The following is a 20,268-nucleotide window of genomic DNA, read 5'->3' as shown; positions in this document are numbered from 1 at the left end:
TACCCAGTGCATCCTAAAGACCATACCCTGTAGAGATGGGTAAAAAGCTGCTGATTTTGGTGCAAAACGGGACCGCCTAATTCGGTCGGAAGCCGTCAGGTACCGGCTCGCGGCGGACGCTGCGGAAACTCTCGGGTGCCCTCTGCTGCCAGGCACGGCCCCGGGCTCGCCGGCCCCGGGCAGATCAAACACCTGCGCCGATGTAAAGGGCACACCGATACGCTGCACCCCACCCTGCAGCCCAATAGTCAGTTCACACACCTGTATGAGCGTCAACATTACGGTTTCGCAAATAAAACTATCGATTATCCAGCATACTCCTGCTGAGCAGCCTTTCATCTCTCCCTGTGCCAGCACCTCTCCTACACTGGCCACGCCTGCAGACACGGCCTCCTTCCCAGGCAGGCACACACAGCTGGCTCTGCAGCCAGCAGCGACTGCGCCCATCTCAGCGACTGCCCCGGCCGCTCCCCGAGCTCCACGGCCGCTCCCCGCGCCCCACGGCCGCTCCCCGAGCCCCACGGCCGCTCCCCGAGCCCCACGGCCGCTCCTTGAGCCCCACGGCCGCTCCTTGAGCCCCACGGCCGCTCCCCGAGCCCCACGGCCGCTCCCCGAGCCCCACGGCCGCTCCTTGAGCCCCACGGCCGCTCCCCACGGCCCACGGCCGCTCCCCGCGCCCCACGGCCGCTCCTTGAGCCCCACGGCCGCTCCCCGAGCCCCACGGCCGCTCCTTGAGCCCCACGGCCGCTCCCCGCGCCCCACGGCCGCTCCCCGAGCCCCACGGCCGCTCCTTGAGCCCCACGGCCGCTCCCCACGGCCCACGGCCGCTCCCCGCGCCCCACGGCCGCTCCTTGAGCCCCACGGCCGCTCCCCGCGCCCCACGGCCGCTCCTTGAGCCCCACGGCCGCTCCCCGCGCCCCACGGCCGCTCCCCGAGCCCCACGGCCGCTCCTTGAGCCCCACGGCCGCTCCCCGCGCCCCACGGCTCTTATAGCAGCACACTTCACTCCACAGAGAAAGCAAAAGCCATGGTGCTAGCTGGTTTCTTTCCCTTCCTACACTGTTAATAACATTTCGTTTTCACTACACTGGACAAACTTCCAATGCAAATCAGCTAGAAAAAGGAAAAAGCAACAGAGTATGAACTCTCCCCTACTTGAGTAACTGCCCTGTAGTCAAGTGGCTCTGGGAATTCAGTCGCAGGTCTGTTCCACCTCCAGGGCCTCCCTCGGCCAGGACGTACACAGCACTCTCCCTCTGGCACACATGCAAGTGCTGAAGAGGCATTCAAGAGCCAGATTATTTTTTAATAGTTTGATTAATTTATGAAAGCAACTCCCGTCAACGGATTTCTCTCTGCTCATGGGGGAGCCATCAGTAGGAGAAGGGGAACAGGCTGTTAGCCAATCCAGTTCCAAGGCAGTACACATGCTGGGGGAGATAGCTCCAGGGGTACAGCTATCACCACAGTTTTTCCAATAGCTAAAACCAGATATACCATAACTCAAAGTGGACTAGAAAAGTGATAGCAGACTTAAAAGAACAGGTACAGGGTAAACATCTGCCATCTTCGTCACCCGCAAAGCCACAGCCACATGTGCTCTCCTCCCATCACAAACCACAGCGACAGGACACACGAATAAAGAATTCAGCCACATTTCAAGCAGCCTTGCTCACAAAAGGAGCATACAGCATGACTTACAATCCTACCAACAGCCTAGAGCTCAGCTCCATCATGGATCCTGGACACACAAAATCAAACCAGAAAAAGGGCTTTTCAGGAAAGAACAGGTAAAAGCAATAAACGTAGAGGCAACCCAAAACTAACTCCTATGCCATTGGAAGCACAGCTCCCTGACAATGAAAAACATCGGCAATTTTAACTGAAAAGCACCCTACATTTTCAACTTCCAAACAGCCACAATTTTCACTTACTTCATGATTTAGAAGGCAAAATACAGTAGCTAATGCACCCCATCAGCTGTACCCTTATGGGATACACACAATCTGAGTTCAGCCACTACTTGGATTCTTGTACGATATTTATTAAGATACTTCAGTTAAGAATTTGGAAGGAAATAAACGTCAAACATTCACACATGCAAGCGGACACTAAATTCACAAAATCGCAGTCTGCAGTATCTACAGTCCACCATCAGTACGTATCGCAGACTTGTAATTTTACAGGGCAAAATATAAAGCAGGTTACAGACCCTCACTGACACCTACACTAACCAGCCTCTTGTGCCCACCTCCACTGCACCTATGTGGATGAAATGCCCCACATTTAACCATCACCTCGGGGTGCTCACACTTACTAATCCACTCTGCATTCTAGTTGCTTTGTGTCATTGCAACTGAAATTCCATAAATTTTTGAACTATTAGGAGAATCATATGAAACCATGAGGTAGGAAAAACCCTCTAAGATCACCGAGTCCAGCACAAATGCATGCCCCCAAGTGCTACATCTAAATGGCTTTTAAATCCCTGCAGGGATGAGGATTCCATCACTGCCCTGGGCAGCTGTGCCAGGGCTGGGCAGCCCTTTAGGGAAAGACATTCTTCCTAACACCCAACCTAAACTGCCCTGGCACAACCTGAGGCCCTTTCCTCTTGTCCTGCCCTTTCCTCCCTGGAAGCAGAGTCTGACACCCACCTGGCAGCACTCTCCTGTCAGGGTGTTATGGAGAGCAAGGTGGTTTCCCCTGAGTGTCCCAAGATATCCTTACTTGCTATTAAAATTATTTCCTAAGTCAAAAAGAACCCCAAAAAAGCAAACTCAAGAGCACTGAGATTTCTTTACTGTTAAAATCCTCAGAAGTACAAGTTTCTCCAGTGCTCTACACTGTAAGAGACTTTCCTTAGATTTTATCAAGAAGGAAATGGCTTTTGGACTCTGCAAGCCCACAGGCAGTGTTTTATAATGGTAAAGGTGATTTATAAAGGACAGGACAGTCCACTGAGATGCAAAACACAATGTACACCATGTAGCTAATCCTTCACAGTCAGTCAGGAACACGGTAACTGCCCCAGTCTGAAGCCCTGCACAGCTCCACCGTACAGAGGAGAGGCACAGCAGCTGCTGGAGCCGCAGCTCTGCAATACCATCGTGTTTCAAATGACGTACGTTAGCTCATTTGAAAGATTAAAACAAAATTTAAAACACATGTAGGGAAGATGTTTTTAACTCTGTTTATATGGAAATCCTACTGACTTGAGACCGATTTCCTTAAAATATGTTAACGGCCACATCAGTAGGATTTAGTACTAACTACACTCGGATTTAACTTCATGTATTTTGAAAGATAAAAATTATGCTGCTTATTATGGTCAGCATCAAAAACTGCTCTTCAAAACAACACAGTTGGAGAAAGAAAATAAAAAAGCTTTGGCATACCATATTCTGCACACAGCTACCAAAGGGACACTTGTTGCAAATTTTACCCAAAATACTAAAGTTGACTAAACTTTTAATTGCTGCTTTCATGTAGTTTTAAGCTAGATACACAAGCTAACAAACAACTTGTAAGCATCATTAAATAAATACAGGAAAACCCACAGGGAGGCTCATTCATACATTAAGAAATTAGTCACCTCAACAAAAGCTAAGATTTGATACTACTAATTTCAAACAGATAAAACCCTTCTACGTAGATTGGAACATTTGCAGTAGAGCATTTTGTCATGCTTAGGCTTAAGAGAGCAGGAATGTCAAGGCTGAATTAACCTTCAGAAAAAGGAAATTACTGGGTTTGGGTTCATTTTAGCTTCAGAACCAGCTTCTTCCCCCCTGCTATGAGCTGGCTGGGTTCTGCAAGCCTGGGCTTTGAGCTGCTCCCCGTGCTCGCAGAGCGGAGGGCAGGAGCGGGCACGAGCAGCCAGAGCTGCGTTAGCAGCTGCGCCAACGCACACCCAGCACCTGCAGGGACTGCAGCCCTCGCAGGGCCCTTGCCCTGACAAGCCGATCATGTTCCAAGGATCACAGACGGTGCACAACACCCACCTGGCTCCAAAGATGTCTTTCTTCGCCAGATCAATGCCAGAAACCACCTTCACCCGGAGGATGCGAGACTCCTCCTACGACAGAAAAGAAAGCAGGTTCAATGTTTATTCTCTAGGCCATTTTGAAGATCAGCAGCTGGCAAGAGGTTAGCAGATAGCTAACCTAGGATTCTCTCCTAGGGAGGATTTGGAAAAGAACCGCCTCTTGGAAGGCCTATCTGAATCCAACCATGAGGAGTATTCGACTCCAGTCAGAGCTGTTAAGAGTTCAATAAAGGCAGAGTAAGAGTAGATAACAGAAATAACATCATAGCAATAATACTGTAGCAATAATGGCAATAAAAGTAGAAGAGTATTTGCTGAACAGGGCCATTTCACATCCTGAGTGATCCATATGCCACAAATTCATTCTGCATTGACACTGAAGCTCTTCAAACACAAGGGAATTATTCATAATATTTTAATAATGAGAGATGCCTGTAGTGCAAAAATCAAGGCTGCACAGTTTAAAAAGAAATACTTAAAAAAGAATTTTTTAAGCCTGTCTCACCACCTTGGTGTACGCGGAGAGCTCAAAATCAGCGTTCACTGACAGATGGCAAGTCCTGCATTTGCACATCACTGGAGCATGAAGCGCCTGAGCAACATCAGTAAAAATGGCCTTGTTTCACTTTGTTTTTTTCACCCAGTTTGAGCAACACAAAGAGGCCACCAAAATGAAACGTGGAAAGTCTTCTACAGAAACAGGTTCTGCAGTCCCCCATATCAGTGATACCTTCTCTCCTCTGATAAGCCCCGCAGAGCTGCAAGATACTGGATTCTATTACAGTAACTTGAGACTCTGTTCCTTGAAGCCTGTTTAGAAAACAATTACACTTTCCCACAGGCTTCTCCTGGTCTGTTTGCTTTAGGCAGCTGAAAGCCAGACACAGCTTTGTGTCAGCTGTCTTGGCACAGATTTTTCCAACTGTGAGGAAGGTCAGGACCAGTCCCAAAGTAAAGCCGTATCTGGGCAGCCCAACACACCCCTCTGGAAGGAGGCACAGAGAGGACTCAGAAAACAACAGCACCATTTTACCTGTCTGCAGGGCAAGTTCCACGCTGGCACATGTCCTGACCGGGGAACTGGGCTGCAGCAAAACAACACTTGAGACAAATCCTTCCTGTAAACCTGGCGTTTGGTATTCTCCCCAGCACCACTTAATACCACAAGGCACTTTCTAATTAGAGATCAGGATTTTTTTCCCCAAAAGAGCCCAAAGCTTACCTGAGAGGTAAACAAAACAGCATGTGAAAAAGAACAATTCAGTGGACTCACATTAGTGGATGTTGAAGTTTTTTCCTACATACCATGTGCCTGGTTTTCTAGAGCAGTTTTAATATACAAAAGGCAATGAACCTGCAAACTGTGATCAAGATAATTCTGCAGTAAGAGAAGACAGCATAGAAAAAAACGAGCAAAAACTCAGACTGAAGTAGGAGGAAAACAACAACTAGACAACTAGAGGATAAGTTGCAATAGCTGTTTCTATATTAACAGTGCTACTCAGATTCCCTCTAGCAAAGTCCAACAACAACTTTGCTAGAGTGACATCTTCCTCCTGCACTGAGGGCACCTCTGCATATTAACTGATTCAAAAGAAACCAAAGAAAAGCACAAACAAACAAGCAATCCCTCCACCATCTTTAAAAGAGAAAAAAATGCAGGAGTTGGTCCTGCTACTGGAGGATCTCTAATTGAGTTTTGCAAGATAAAAGGGATGATGCTCCAGACGATCTAAACAGATTCTCAAAAACCTGAAGTCTCATATCCACTTTAAGGATCCCAGAAGCTATGACCCGCCCTGCAAGGAGGTTCTCAGCCTCTCCTCAATATTCCAATTTAACAAGCAGAGCAAGTGCTTTTGCAAATGTTTGTTCCAATTTTCATATGCATGAAATATGTACACATACATATGCAATGTTAAAAAAAATTAAACCACCTCCTCAGTTAGTGATGAGGTCTACCATATGTACCACACGTATTCACTTTTGCTGACTCCTTGTATCACAATTTCGTCCTTTATTCCCAAGCGTGCAGTGTCTAGGTAAAAAATAAGTTAAATTATTACAGCAACAGCGAGGTGAGCTCTCCTCATTGTCCACCAAAAAATCAGATAAAGGATTGCTTGGCTGGGCACAGCCTGAGACTCACAGAGCACCAATTACCTGATGCAGGTTTCCACCCAGCCCTCTCTGAAAAGACTCTACAAAAATATTAGGATTTTGGTCGTTTTTTGTTAAAAAGCCAGGGCACAATGACAGAGATCACTAACCACAGAAGAACTCTGCGTGAGAAGACCCGGGATCCAAACCCAAAATAATAAAGGGATCCCCAGCACAAGCAGAGAATGGGATAATGAGACAGACTGGGAGGATTAAGAAGTGGGGATCCGACAGGGCAGACAGTGGGGCTGAAGGATAATAAGCATACAGCTGGAGTCCTAATTTTCAAGTAAACAAACAAGAGCAAGAAAAGCAGGGTAACAAGACTGATCAGAGCCACAGCACAGCTCTGAGGGACCCGAGTCAGGGAACCAGGCACACACACGGCAGGAGCAAGGCCCCCTGGGGAGGAGCAGGGAGGGAACAGGAACGAGGGCCTCCTCCAGCACCCGTGGCTGACCGACCACGGACACCCTGCTGGACACCTTCTGTGCAGGAAGTGAACACCTGCCTGCAATTTTTGTGTTCCACTGATTTCCCTGTGTTTTGTAAAGCACATACACTAAGCTGCTTTTTGAAGCATAGTTGGAAAGAGAAGTTCAGATCATCCCACAGAGACATGGTCCTCTTCTATTTCAACCTTGTCTGGATCATGCTGAGCCTGGAAGGTGCTCCAGGCGCTGCCACTCCCTACCCTGGGTGGCTCCTGCTTCCAGAGGCCAGGCTGCACTCAGTGCAGCCCCAGGGCTGATGCTGCAGTTCCATTCCTGCCTCTCTTGGGTCTGGCACCTACAGTGCAGAGCGCAAGTGGGAATTCCAAGCAGTGCCATCCTGAGCACTGGGCCTCAATCCATTGGCAGGCTGCTGGGAATGTGAGGCTGCGTGGGGATGGCGGTGGGGCCGGGAGCATTTTGGCAGCTCCCTGTGGACATTCCGACAGCTGTCCCTGCCCACGCTCCTGTCCTGCCCCCAAACACGGCCTCCCCACTGCTGCAGCAGCCTGCCCTGAAGGGCCTGGTTACCTCTTAGTGCTGAGCTCCACTGCGCCTCACGTCCACACCGACTGCTGCTTTGTCCAATCATTAACATGAAGCTTACATATTCCTGCCTTCCCAAAACATGGCAAAGGTTACAGACTTCTCCTCTTTGCTGAAAGATAACCTCTACACAGGTTCTGTTCTCTTAGCCGCAGCTCACGGTGACATTTCAGAGGACTCAGCTTATTTAGGTGGAACCAAGCTGTGGAACTGGAAGCCTATTATAGATCAAAACCCAGACTTCATCAACAGTGAACAAACCTCAGTTCACCTCAGAAAAGGTGAAAGAAAACTGCAGCGAGCTCAGCTTCAACAGAAAACAGATGTACTTCCAGATTTAGGAGATCTTTGTATGTGTATTTATCTGTCTTGTTCACATTTTGTTAGTTCTTTGTTAAACACACACCACATTCACTTTCTCTAATTGCTCTGGAAAGCCAAGTCATTTCTAAGACCCATTAAAGCACTCACATAAAGAAAACTTATTAAGTTCTCCCCTTGGATTAGTAAAATACCCTGGAGCTGGGGAGTTCAGAGAAGAGATGTGACAGCAGAAAGAATGAGGGCCAAACACAGTGTCCTAAGCTTTCTCCCCCACAGGCAGGGTGAAACGCCCGCTCAAAGGGTGATCCAGATGACACAGCTCAGCCAGCACCAGATACACTGACACAGAAGCGCTGTAAAACCAACCTGAACAAGCTTTGCAATACACATCTGTATGCTCTGAATGCACAGAAAAGAAATCCACAGCAATCCAGCATGGTGCAAAAAGGAAAGCTGCAGATGTCAACTTCCGACAGGACAGACAATCCCATGACACGTGTAGCATAGGCATTGAGAACAGGCTGAAATAACAATCGATGGGGGTATAAAATTAGAAGGTTGACTCGTTTAAATGAACAGACAAGTGTGAAAGGCACAACGGCTGGATCAATGCAAACCAATATTTGAACAGCTGTCACGCAGACCAGCAAGATCGAACATTTAACGTGTTTTTCCGAACGTATATAAAACCGTCCCCGAGTCCAACACCCCGCGGCGGGCAGGATTTTTGCGGCCCTATTTCCTGAGCCGCACGCAGCCCGTGTGGGACGCCAGGCGTGCCCCTGCAGTCACGGCACAGGCTCCGCGCCCGCCCCGAGCGCTGCACTTACCGCGGACCCCGCGCCAAGAGCTCCGCCAGGCACCGCTGCTCGCCCGCCGCCTCCGCCCACACCCGCGGAAGTTCAGCGACGGCCGCAATAAATGACCGTCGGCAAGGCAACGAGGGGAAAGGCCAGCGAGCTTGGCTTTCACCTGGAGAGCGCTTCACCTGAGTCACGGTGGGGGAGTGTCGGTCGGGTTCAGCCTGGCTATTTTTTTCCCTTCTCTCTGTGTAGAGACATTTTTGATTCCAACCCACGATAGGCGCCAGCGAGGTAAATTTCCACTAACTGCGAGTAGAGAAACCAGATCCCACTGGAATGTTACCTGCAAGTAGAGACTCTGTGAATCTGGTTTCACCCGCTTAGCGCCTCATCTCTAGTTTCATTATATCTCAAAGTTTGCAAAACATAACATACTAAAAGATAACAGATCTTTAAGTCAGTGTTTTGATGGCAAAACAAATCTAAATGGAAAAGACAACAAACCTTTAATTCAATGTTTTAACTGTGGCACTTCTGCCTTCCTGAATGAAAACTCACACACAGCATCCTGTGTGAGCTACACACACACAATCACCCTAACACACACCGCTCTTAAATCTCCCCATTTCGGGGGGGGAAATCAACCGGGATCTGCAGTTCCAAAGCCAAATCAAGTATGTGTCACTTACTCAAGGGCCAGTGTTAGCCACAGCAAGCCCAGTAACCATGTTATGCTTCTCCTAAATCTCCCAGCAACTGAAACCAAGTTCAATGGCAGAAGAGTTGTGCTGTTTCTTACTTTGATTTGGTGGATTAAACCAATCCACATACAGCTGAGTGGGGAAAAAAAAGTGCTTCAGGAAGCAATTCCATATCACCCTTTTGCATATTCCCAAATTGGCTTATCCTGTTCTGACTGGCACCTGCCTAACATCAAGCAATGATGGGCAGCCCAAGAAGGAGAATCCAAGTGGGGTGCCCTGTCTGACAGGTGTCACCATCACCCTCAGGAAAGGCAGCTGAGAGCACCCCAAGGAAACAGCTCGATCTCTGAGGACATCACAGTGACTTTCTGAAGGCCATAGCAACAGAATGTAGAAAGCCTCCCCTATAATTCCTGCAGTATCTTACCAATCTTGAAATTGTCAGTGGCAATTTTGCCAACAGTGTTTGATAAAATCTCAGCTGTGCAATGCAAACAAAACCATGCACCAGGGCTATGACCCAAATCTCCACTCTCCTCTGCAAGCTCAGCACAGAAAACAAACTTAAAAGGTCACTCGGTTACAACTCATCTGGCTCAAGCAGGGACATTAAAATCTCCTTTCAGCTTCACCACAAGCAGCCTAGGAACCCAGCTCAGAACTTTGTCCTTGCATGTGTTCATCACATTCCTCACCAAATCCAAGAGTAAATCAAACTGCTCTTTCTCTTATCCATAGTTCTCAACCCTCGCTGCAGGATGCAATGTATTTGTAAAAACCCCATTATTTTCTCAACAGATCACAAAATTAGAGCAACTAAACCTAAAAGTTTTTGGACAAAAGAAGGCTATACAGTTTGGATCATAAAGAGCCTCCTGGCTGAAATGCATTGGTCAGTTCATGGAGCATACCTGGTCCTCCAGAACACTCCTGGCCAAGCAAGGATTCTCACAAAGAAGGAATCACAAAATGAAGCAAACACCAGTAAGCATTAAAAGAACTGCAGAGTTTGAAGAACTATGGTATTCATAAGCTCATACAACAGAAAAATAGTAAATGTTTTACAATAGTGATTTAGGTCCTATTTCAGACTCTAAAGAAAAGGGAATATATCCATGTTTTCCTCGGCTGGAATGGCACACTCAGCAGCTGCTCCAGAACAACACAAAGGTTTTTACCTTTCACTAAGTGAACCTCTGATACATTTGTATCTTAATTATTAAAAAAAAAAAATTAAACATCTTGAACTGGTGTCTTTTTGATCTCATGAAATGCACTACGCCCTTAACATTCAAACTTTTTTAAAGTGAAAAATTATGCCTTACACTTAATACAATAATCTTCATTTTTCCTACGTGAAATGGCACACAAATGCAGTGTAAGGCTGTATTTTAGCCAAGCGGTCCCCACAAAAATGCACCGACATATCCAGAAGCCTCCATCAGCGAGCAGCAAACATACCCGGTACTCCCCGCCCCAATTCAGCAGCGATGTTCCTCTGCTTAATGCTATTCCCAACTCGGGGCCAGGCCGGGCGGGGCTCGGAGCAACCTGATCTAGCGGAAGGTGTGGCAGAGCACGCAGAGCTCCCGTATCAAACGGGGGAAGTTGAGCTGCATTCACTCCAGTAGCCCAGCTAGTTGCCAACGGATCACACAAACATGTTTATGTAACCACGATCTATATTCTTTATATAGATATTTAATGATTCCAGACCATAAACCATCAGTGGCTGCACTATTTAATGACAAAACACACATACAATAAAACCCTAATCGAACAATAAACTCTGATTGGAGGCTCATTTCTAACCCAGATAACTTCAGGGATCGATTCCACGGCACACACCCACAGCCCAGAGCTGCACCACTGGCTGTTTCACCTGGAGAAAAATGAGACAGGGAGCTGCTTAAACAGGCTTTGCTGGAAAAACCTTGAGAACAGGAAAACGATGCCAACTGAGAAGAAAATGCCAGTGTCACTCCTAAAACCTGAAATTCCTCTGAACTTCTTCAGCCTCAGAAAGACACAAGGCTCAGGAACCCTGTGTGAGGGACACAGCTGGCAGGGACAAGCCAGGCTGGGAGAAGTGTTTGCCAGAGGAAAGAGCTGGTTACATTGCAATTACTTCGGGACACCAGAACCCACAAGTCACCTCTTTTAACAGTGTCTGATTGAGGCAGTGCTCTTGTTACTGTTCCACAGAGGCTGCAAAAACGGATTTACTCGTGCCTCAAGGGCAAAGGGTGCTGGGGGCAGAAGCAGAGAGGCTGACGGAGGTAGGTTTGCTCAGACTGGAGAAGGCAGTAACTCCTAATTCCTGTGGATCGCAGCCTGACATCTGCAGGAATTCAGCCTGTACTTTTCACTTTTTAGCTGTTGTAATAGCTTACCTGCAGTACCTTTAGCTCAGAGCAGAAGTTGGGAATGTCAGTTTTCAGAGACACTTCATTTTCTGACACAGTTTGTTTTGTTGCATGAATCATCCTATTATCCAACCAGAAATTAAATGAGATCTTCCAGCTCTTGGCTGCAGTTAATAATTAATGTTACCATATGAGTTTCCAACCTCCCCTGGTGAAAAAATTCTTCCAAACACATTAACATTCAAACGAGTGGTGTTGTCAGTCACTCCAGCAGTTCACTCCTTTGGCTTCTCTTCTTCATCTTGATCAAGTTTCATTTTTCAAAAGAATAAGTCATAGCCTCTAGCAGTACCTCTTGTCCATTAAGGCTTTGCTCCTCAAGAATTTCACATTTGGGGGAAGAATCACTCCATTACAGCCCCTGCCCAGATCAGGGGAGAAAAATCAGCCACTCAAACCAGTGAAAAGGTCAAGTCAATGGGGAAGGGATCTGCTCCCACCAGAAACATCACGTGTCAGGCTTTTGGATCCTGCTTGTAGTCCTGCAATTTCCAACCTACTTGCACACCATGTTCTACCTCCTTCTCCCCCTTCCTTTCCTGCTCACTTTACAAACACAGCAGCCCTTGACAAAGCTTTGACTCTTTTTGTTCATTATGAGTATTTATTTGTCATATAAATGGGATAGCTTAGGGCTAGTAGGCTCTTCCACCCAAGAACTGGTGTCTCACAAAGAACAAGAAAACTTTTCAGTCACTTAGCCATACTAATCCAGGCTTAAGGCTGACTAGATTTTGGGAACTGAGCAGGAGCAAGCACAGCCCCTCCTGGCTGGAAAGACAAATCCCATAGTAGAAGTCTTCTTCACTTCTTCTCCAGTGCACCCACTGACATACAGGGATATGTTACAAACAGCCAAAGATGAGTACAGAATTTAAGGTTGTGTGAAAAATAATTGGAGTGGAAAAAAAAAATATTAACAAGAATATGCCCAATGCAGGAGACTGAGTAATTCAGCTGCAGAAGCTCTCTCCTATGCATCCATGCATTGAAGGTGCTTTTGAAGAGGAAGAAAAGTAGGTACTAATTTAAAGGCATTTTCTTCTTTTAATGGAATATGCTTGTCTTTTATACACTGTAAAAGAACAGACTAAAGAAAAACAAATACAGTGATCGTGATACTGAGCACTTTCTCAGTTTGTATCAGTAATTTCTTCATATATATTGATAGTGGAAGGCTTGGAAGGATTTCAGGGAAGGTTAGAGTGTTGCTTGCATTGGTTGTTGGATTTGGAGTGGCCATTTGTTTTGTTTTTGGTTGTATTGATTGTTTATGGGAAATTCCTTCAAAATTTGTGAAATTCTATCAATAAATGGATTGTTGCAGGACCAAGCTCAGAGATTAGCTCAGTCACTTGTTCCCAAAATGGTACTTGACACTGACTAGACTAAGAAACACTCATTAAAATATTCACCACTCATTATCTAAAACAAAGGCTGCACTTTGTGTCCTGCCAGGCATTCTGGATGCAAACTGGGGCTCAGTGCCCCAGACAAAAGGCACATTCAGAATCCATGTTTTGCAGAAGCACTGCAATAGGGTCAGTCATTCAGCATCTCAGAGCAGGACCTTGTCCCGGGGAAGCACAGATGCATGTTCCTCAAAGAGGCAGAACAGGAAGGGAGCAGAGGGCGCAGCAGTGCTGAATTCCTCAGGCGAGTTGCAGGCAGTGGATCGGCTTCCACAGCAACCAGCTGCATAAAGAACTATTGCTTCTACCTGCTTATTCCTGACCCTGTATCACATTGTTACCTGCAGAGATGATGAGGTACACACGGGGCTGGTTGCTCCTGACACCACAAGGACTTTTAGAGAGCTCAGTCAACAACCTTGGGAATAAAGAACAGGACTTTCCTTCCAACAACACAAATGCATATTACAGTGACTGAAATACAGGAGTGAAAAGCTCTTGGGATCACACAAATTAACACAAGTCTGAAGAACAAACTCAGTTTCCTCCAGGCAGGTTTAAATGAAGTCACATCCCCTTCCAGAAGTAACAAGATGATCTACACAAAGTCCAATTCTGCTGCTAAATGGTGACGACGCTGCACAAAGCAAAGGGAAAAAAACAGCTTGGAGCTGCAGAGCCCAAACTGCAATGGCACAGAACTGCTTCCTTTAACAGGCTCCCACTGGAGATAGGCTGGGGCTCCAAAACAACATATAGCTTAACACATTCCATGTGATGTATTTGTCCTGCATGCAAACCCATACTGCAGCTGCTTATACTGAACACAGCAAAATCTGCTCTAAAGGTCAGAAAACACTAATGCTGGTAAGGAACTTGTGGCACTAAGAAAAGTGCTAAAGTGGTCAGCGAAAAAAACTGAAGTTCCCAGGCACAGCAATGCCCTGAGGGCAACTAAATCAAACCAAACTGCCAACCGGGGTCAGCAGTTTGGTTTGTGAAGATTTAGTCTGTGTTAAAGCACAAGACCCAAAATATGAATCAAGGGAAGCTGTGTTGAGATTTATTCAGCAAGCAGAAAGTTTGGTGCAGAAAAGGAAAAGAACCCAAAACCTCCTGGAAATGCTGTGGCATCTGGGTAATTTCACACAATTGCTATAGCACACAGGTAACTGTCCATTCCCTGCTGAATGCCACCCAAGACAACAAAGAGCAGCATTCTCCCAGCTCAGAGAGTGTGTTGAGAGAGAGAACCAGCCCTGCACACACAGACAGCACCACTGAGGCAAAGTCTGTTTTCCAAGTGTGCTGAGCTCCTCCCTCATCCCAAGCCCTGCAAGGAGCATGAGCGAGCACGGATCATGCTCTTGCAGTCTTGGCAGTGCCTCCTAACCCAAGGAGTCAGCCTGGCACGCAGGACTAGCTAATACCTGCTGAATCCCAGCTTGCTTTCCAACACAGGCCGCAGAGATAACAGGAGCAGCTCCAGCCCTGGGCAAGGAAAAGGCATCAACACACGTGGCACAAATCACAGCCTGCTTTGTCAGAAGGAAGCCTGAAAGTCACTGGCCTTGAGAAACAGCCTGCCAAGGAACAATGCTACGGAACAGGTGTCCTGCAGAGGGATATATTCTCTCTTCCCAAGCACTTTTATAATGAGATATAAAAACCCAGCACAAAACTCCAATACCCAGACAAACAAAAGAACTCAGAGGGATGCAGAGGAAAAGTACTATTTCCTCCATGTAGCCAATAACCACCAAGATATGGGAACACATCTAAACCAGAAAGAAGTCCCAACACAACATGTAAACTGCCCAAGATGCAGGGCAGCAATGAGAAAGAAATTACTATTATTTACTCTTCTTGCAACTCTTTGCAACTTTATCCTGTTTTGCTTTTACAATCTCAGAGGCAGCATTTCAGCTCAGTCACTTCCCAACTTGCCCACAGTCCATCTCTGCAGTAGCCAGGCCAGAGCTCCCACTAAACTGGACTAAGCTGGAATAATGAAAGATTCTCCCAATTAGTCTTTACCAAGTCATTGCTTAAATGCAAAAGGATAATTTTTATTTAATAATGAGGGCGCTGGCCAGCCCAGCAGACACCTTCACTGGCACACAAAGCCCATTATGTAATCTGGTACTATCTTCTGATAGGAATATCCAATACTTCGGTATCCAGCGCAGCAAAGTGCTCTCTCTTCCAACTCTCAGTGCTCTGGACACCATTTTTTCAGCCTTCCCTAAAAACAAGTGAGGCCAGAAAACTGTAAAAACCAGTAAATCAATGTACTGTCCTATGCTGTCATGTACCTCCTGACCCCAATGCACCTTCCAAGCACTGAAAACATTTATGGAATATTAGGAAGGAGAGGGGGAAGGGGAGTTTCTCCATGAAAAAGCTTTCAGAGGTTATCATACAGTGCAGGTTGTCCTGTCTCAATTAGCCACAATCCTGTCTTTCCATCTGGCTAGAAGACTTGAGATGTCTCAGAAAGAAAAATTTCCTTAGTGTCATTGAAACAGCAAGGATGTTCCAGTCGGAGCGGCATCACTCCAAGGACTGACACAACATTAAAAAGTCCCCTGGAAACTGCAGGGAGTACCATCTCTATCTGAGAGCAAAGACTGCAACAGGAGATCAGAGATGAAATCCAAAGGTCAAGAATTGCCCCCATTGCTGGGCGTAAGCCGCTCACAGTAAAGACCTCCACGCTGGCCCCTCAGTGTCTGCTCGCTCTTGAGTTTAGCACTGAGCCCCAGGGACACAAGTGAGAGGACAGTGGGCAGCAGAACCGAGACCACCAACCATGCCCACAGAAAACACAAGACCCAGGTAAATGCCAGAGCGAGAGGAATTCGGGAAGCCCCAGTAAGAGCTGTAAACAGCTTTTACCACACAGAGGTCCTGGATTTTCAGACATACTGCATTCACAGGGAGCACAAACACACACACAGCATGTGCTCCTCCTGACCAGCTGTCTTCCCCATACAACCTGTCTGGACCAAAGGCCAGCTGTGGGAGGCAGCGTTCTGCCAGCTCTGGCCTCCAGGACGGGGACAGTGCCCCAGTCCTTGGCGTCAGCCTATCCCCAGGGCAGCCCCAGTGCCCAACACCCCAGAGACAAGCCAGCAGGAGATGCCTTGGGGAGCCATGTCAGCCCCAGGACACAAGTAGAGCCTGTTTCACCTCCTGATGGCAGCTACCGCAGGTCACACATCCAGCAACACCTATGTGACAACCGTGGTGTCCACCAGCCCTGGTGTACAATTCCAGGCTGGGGGATCAGCTCCAGCACTGCCTCACCTTCCTAATAAACATCAGGAGATTCTAAACCACCAAAACCAGACAGTTTTCACAGCAACAGTTAGCTCCTGTAGCACATTCCAGTCTTATCAAAGGCTAGATAGATATACATGTGCTCCAGCCTGCAGTGACACCAGGCTGGGGACCCCAACTTCACTTCCCAGATGCTACAGTTCTGGCATCCAACACACAGAGGTGACCAGAAGTGGCAAGTAATAAGTGATTTCCCTCACCAGGTACTGGCTGCAGCAGCCATTTCAGCACTCACCTCTGCCCTCCCACTCCCACAGGATCTACTTCCTGTCCAAGTTTTGGGAATTTGAAACAACAAATTCACCCCCTGTAGGGCACAGACACTTGAGAGCTGCTGGGAGCCAGCAGCATGCACTGGCCCAGGATACAGGTGCCTGCACTAAATTACAGATGATCATCTCTCACTGGAGTGAAATGAAGAAACACAAATATAGGTACAAGTAGCTCAAAACTGAACTGACCAGACCCAGAATAAAATGACAGCAGCACTAGGGATTAAAGGTAGAGTCTCATGATGTCAGCAGCCTGAAGAAACCGCTCAGGGTTTTACTAAATCAATTCAAGCACTATTAAGAGGCATTTAATAACAATGTAAATTGAAACAGTGATTAAAGCTGTGACTGAAATGTTTTAAAACATGCACTAGTTCCAAGCCAAATTTTGGACAACATTCTAAGGAAAAAAGTGACACAGGTAGGAACATGATATGAGAAGGTCACCATAGGACTTGAAAACACATTAGCTACAAACTCCAGCATTCTTAACTCTGCAGACTTTGAGGCTAGTCACTAACAGTTGTGAAGGGCCCATGGTTCCAACAGCTTCCAAAAGGGCTCTGTCAGGATCTTGCATTAGGAGCATGCAGGAACATGGTGACAAATGACCTGGCAGGTAATCCACACCCAGCCTGTAACTATTTAGCACAGTCTGCTTTACAATGTTTGACTTTCAAACTACAACAGAAACTAGTTAAGACATAACCAAAACCTGACTGCAACTTGATTTGGCACAACCTCTAGTACAGCTGCAGGATATCCCTGGAAAAAACAACTCTGACCTTGCTCCCAGCCTGGTCAGACATGCCCAGCACAGGACCTGCAGGACAGGGGGGTCTGCAACCACCTGTCCCATTCTGGGGTTCCAGAGTGGCACAGCCACCACCCTTGGGATGCAGCTGGCCCTAAACAGGAATACATAAAATCTCAGCCTCAGCACTGGGGAGGAAAATGCAACAGGTTTTTTATCATGCTAATAAGAATACAGAATGAGAAGAGCTTCTGGATAAGAGAGGTAACAGAAGCATCAGGATAATCCACCTCGTACAAAAAAGAAAATTTGGAAAAGATATCTAAGTGCTACTGTAAAAAGAGAACAATCCATTCAGGTTCACTGCCTGTTATCTCTCCTAAAGGCCCACATCCAGCTCTGGTTTCCAGACCTCCAGCCAGCCTCCCTGGTGCCAGGGGAAGTCTCTCCCTGTTCCTGCCCAGCTCTCAGGTCGCTGCACCTCCAGTGAGCACTCAGCAGCACTGCTGAAGTCCTGATGTCATGCACACAACCAGAAAGCGGCTTCTGAGGAAGGAAAACACACCTCTGGCACTCGAAGGCTACCAGTGCCCTGGGAATAGCTAGTTTTTAACGAGAATGCTCTCATCTCCCACAAGCCTCTTAGCAAGCATTGTACCAAGAGCAGAGTTTAAAGAAGCACATCCATTGCTCATCACTGCACAGCAAAGCTGTCGCTTTGTTAATGAGGCTGAATCAGCACAAGCACAAAGCCCAAATTCACAGTTTTGTCCACTCGCCACTTCTCGCCCTTACCACTCCCTTCACCACAAACAATAGGAATGGTCAACTCAAGAAATCTTTAAAGAAAGGTTAAAAACTACACTTGTTTGCTAGGGAATTCATCCATTTAACACTCTGCTTTTAGACAAACTTGCCAGACTCCATCAGGGTCAGGATTCTAGATAAACCTCTGGATTCATGAGACCCACACAGCCAATGTCACAGCTCACGGCCACCAAAGAGCAGGTTCCCTACCCTCCCTTCACACACACACCTCCACCACCACCCCAGCAGCTCATGCCACATACCTCTGACTTTCATCACCTTTCCAGAAGTTACTGCAATTCCAGAAGTTACTGAAATTCAACAGCCCTGCAAAGAGATGGGATGCTGTCCACGTCCACTGGTAGTCCCAGAGTGTACAAGAGAAAGCAGTATCTCTCTTTCAGCAGGGCAGATCCACTGCATTTGTGTGGGCTGCTCCAGAAGGCATCAGCTTCAACTCCCTCTGCTGAAGATCCTCAGCACAAATCAGCACCAGCTGAAGAAGATCCTCAGCACAAATCAGCACCAGCTGAAGATCCTCAGCACATATCAGCCCCAGCTGAAGATCCTCAGCACATATCAGCACCAGCTGAAGATCCTCAGCGCACTACACACCCAACTGTGCCACAAGGGCCCAGTGCTAAATAGACAGTCACAACAGGCAGCCCTGTAGTACATCCAATCCATAAATCCACATTTGGTTCATTTGAATAAATCAGGCTAAAGTACCTCTGATGGGAGCAACCAGTACAGCCTCATTTCCAGGCACCTGGGCTTTCTCCATCGCCCATGGTCTCAGCTTGGCCTCCTCTTTCCCACTCCAAAACCCAGCCCTTCTGTGTGGACTTCATTTTTGTCCACATGGCTTCCAGAGCAGCACGCTCCAAACCTTACATCCAGTGCCACCAGGAAGAGGCCAAAAGCAGATGTTCCCCACCACAGCAATTTCCAAACAGACCATCCATGAGGGAGTTATCTCAGGACACCTTCTCCTGCACACTACTCATCACCCTCATCTCTACAAAATCCTGCCATGAATTCGGTGTCATCATCTACATAACATAAAGACGCTTAAGGAGAGTCAAACTTTGAACTGCTTTCAATTAAAAGCAACACAGATTACAGGAATATACTTCCACCCTCAAGACAGGATTATTCAACACTAGGATCTGCCAAAGGAGAGAGGATGACACTGTTGTGCTCCCTGTTCCAAATTGTTCTGCTTCTCTCCAGCAGATAAACTACATGCAAACAGGAAAACCTGACTTGAGCTGGCAGGACACAAATACAGCCACACTGATCTGTGCAGTGAGGCACAAAAATAAGTTGCTAATGGCAAAGCCCAACTCATTCATGAAGTGATTCCTCAGAATAGCCAGTGTTCTCACAACTGGAGATGTTTATTTCTATTACAGACAAGGTTCCTAAATCCTAGAAATCAGGATTCTGACAAACACCTATAGCCTGCCAGCAAGCGGGAATTATGGTCAAATGGAGAGAGGAAAAAAAATGAACAATTACAAATATACACACCAAGTCTGTTGCCCAGTCAAGACATCATCCAGCAGACATAATACATCTCAATGCAATCTGTAATCCATCTCAGAAATCAACTTTCTGGATTTGTTTTGTTGGGACTTTGAGTTGTTTTTTGTAGGTTGGCCTGTTTTTAACTATTTTAACTGCAATTAGGTTCCAGGCCTGTGCAATTTAGCCACATCTCTTATTTTAAAATTAATTACTAGTTCTCTACAGAAAACAATCCCTTTCCTAAGGATTTGGTTTTCTTCTTTCTGGAACGGCAGAGGAAAAGACAGCGGAAGCAGGGGAAGGGAACACTCCAGCACTAGAAACTGGGCAGTTTAAGAATACCATGCTGGAAAAAGTTGGCATGACAGTGTTTTGGATACTGCTGAGAGCCACAGTTCCAGTCCCAGGTAAACCCTGTCAGGTGTTAGTATTGACCTGGCAGTAACTCCAGTCCTGAGCTGAACATGCCAGCAGTAAAACCACATTCCTTCCTCCCAGTGCTCAAGCTAGGAGTCACCCAACCCGTGCCACATTCCTCCCTAGCTTACCCAAAATAACAGTGTACACAAGATTACACAGCATTTCTTTCTGCAAGGGACAGAACTGCCCAGCAGCACTTATACTGCTACAGTAAAGCCCTCCTATTCAA

At 46.9% G+C, this 20,268-nt stretch overlaps 1 protein-coding gene across 8 annotated transcripts in view; it reads right to left on the bottom strand.

Annotated features, from left to right (window-relative positions):
- Positions 1-20,268, bottom strand: part of LOC146763239 (E3 ubiquitin-protein ligase NEDD4-like) — an 84,641-nt gene that overhangs the window by 52,174 nt on the left and 12,199 nt on the right. For 5 of the 8 annotated variants that reach the window (XM_085571367.1, XM_085571362.1, XM_085571359.1 and 2 more), the window contains one exon: positions 4,005-4,078. Coding sequence is in view for 5 of the 8 variants with exons in the window: in XM_085571362.1 (XP_085427488.1) it covers positions 4,005-4,078 (74 nt within the window). In the remaining 3 variants the exon portion in view is untranslated. Of the gene's footprint in view, positions 1-4,004; positions 4,079-4,556; positions 5,045-8,399; positions 10,505-20,268 lie in introns of those variants that run through there. The other 3 variants (XM_085571369.1, XM_085571368.1, XM_085571363.1) reach the window with 3 other exon arrangements.

Source organism: Lonchura striata, chromosome W (genome assembly GCF_050655825.1).
Source record: "Lonchura striata isolate lonStrDom1 chromosome W, ASM5065582v1, whole genome shotgun sequence".
Lineage (NCBI taxonomy): Eukaryota > Metazoa > Chordata > Aves > Passeriformes > Estrildidae > Lonchura > Lonchura striata.
The sequence above is the reverse complement of the archived record's forward strand: the minus strand, read 5'-3'. Positions and strand labels throughout refer to the sequence as shown.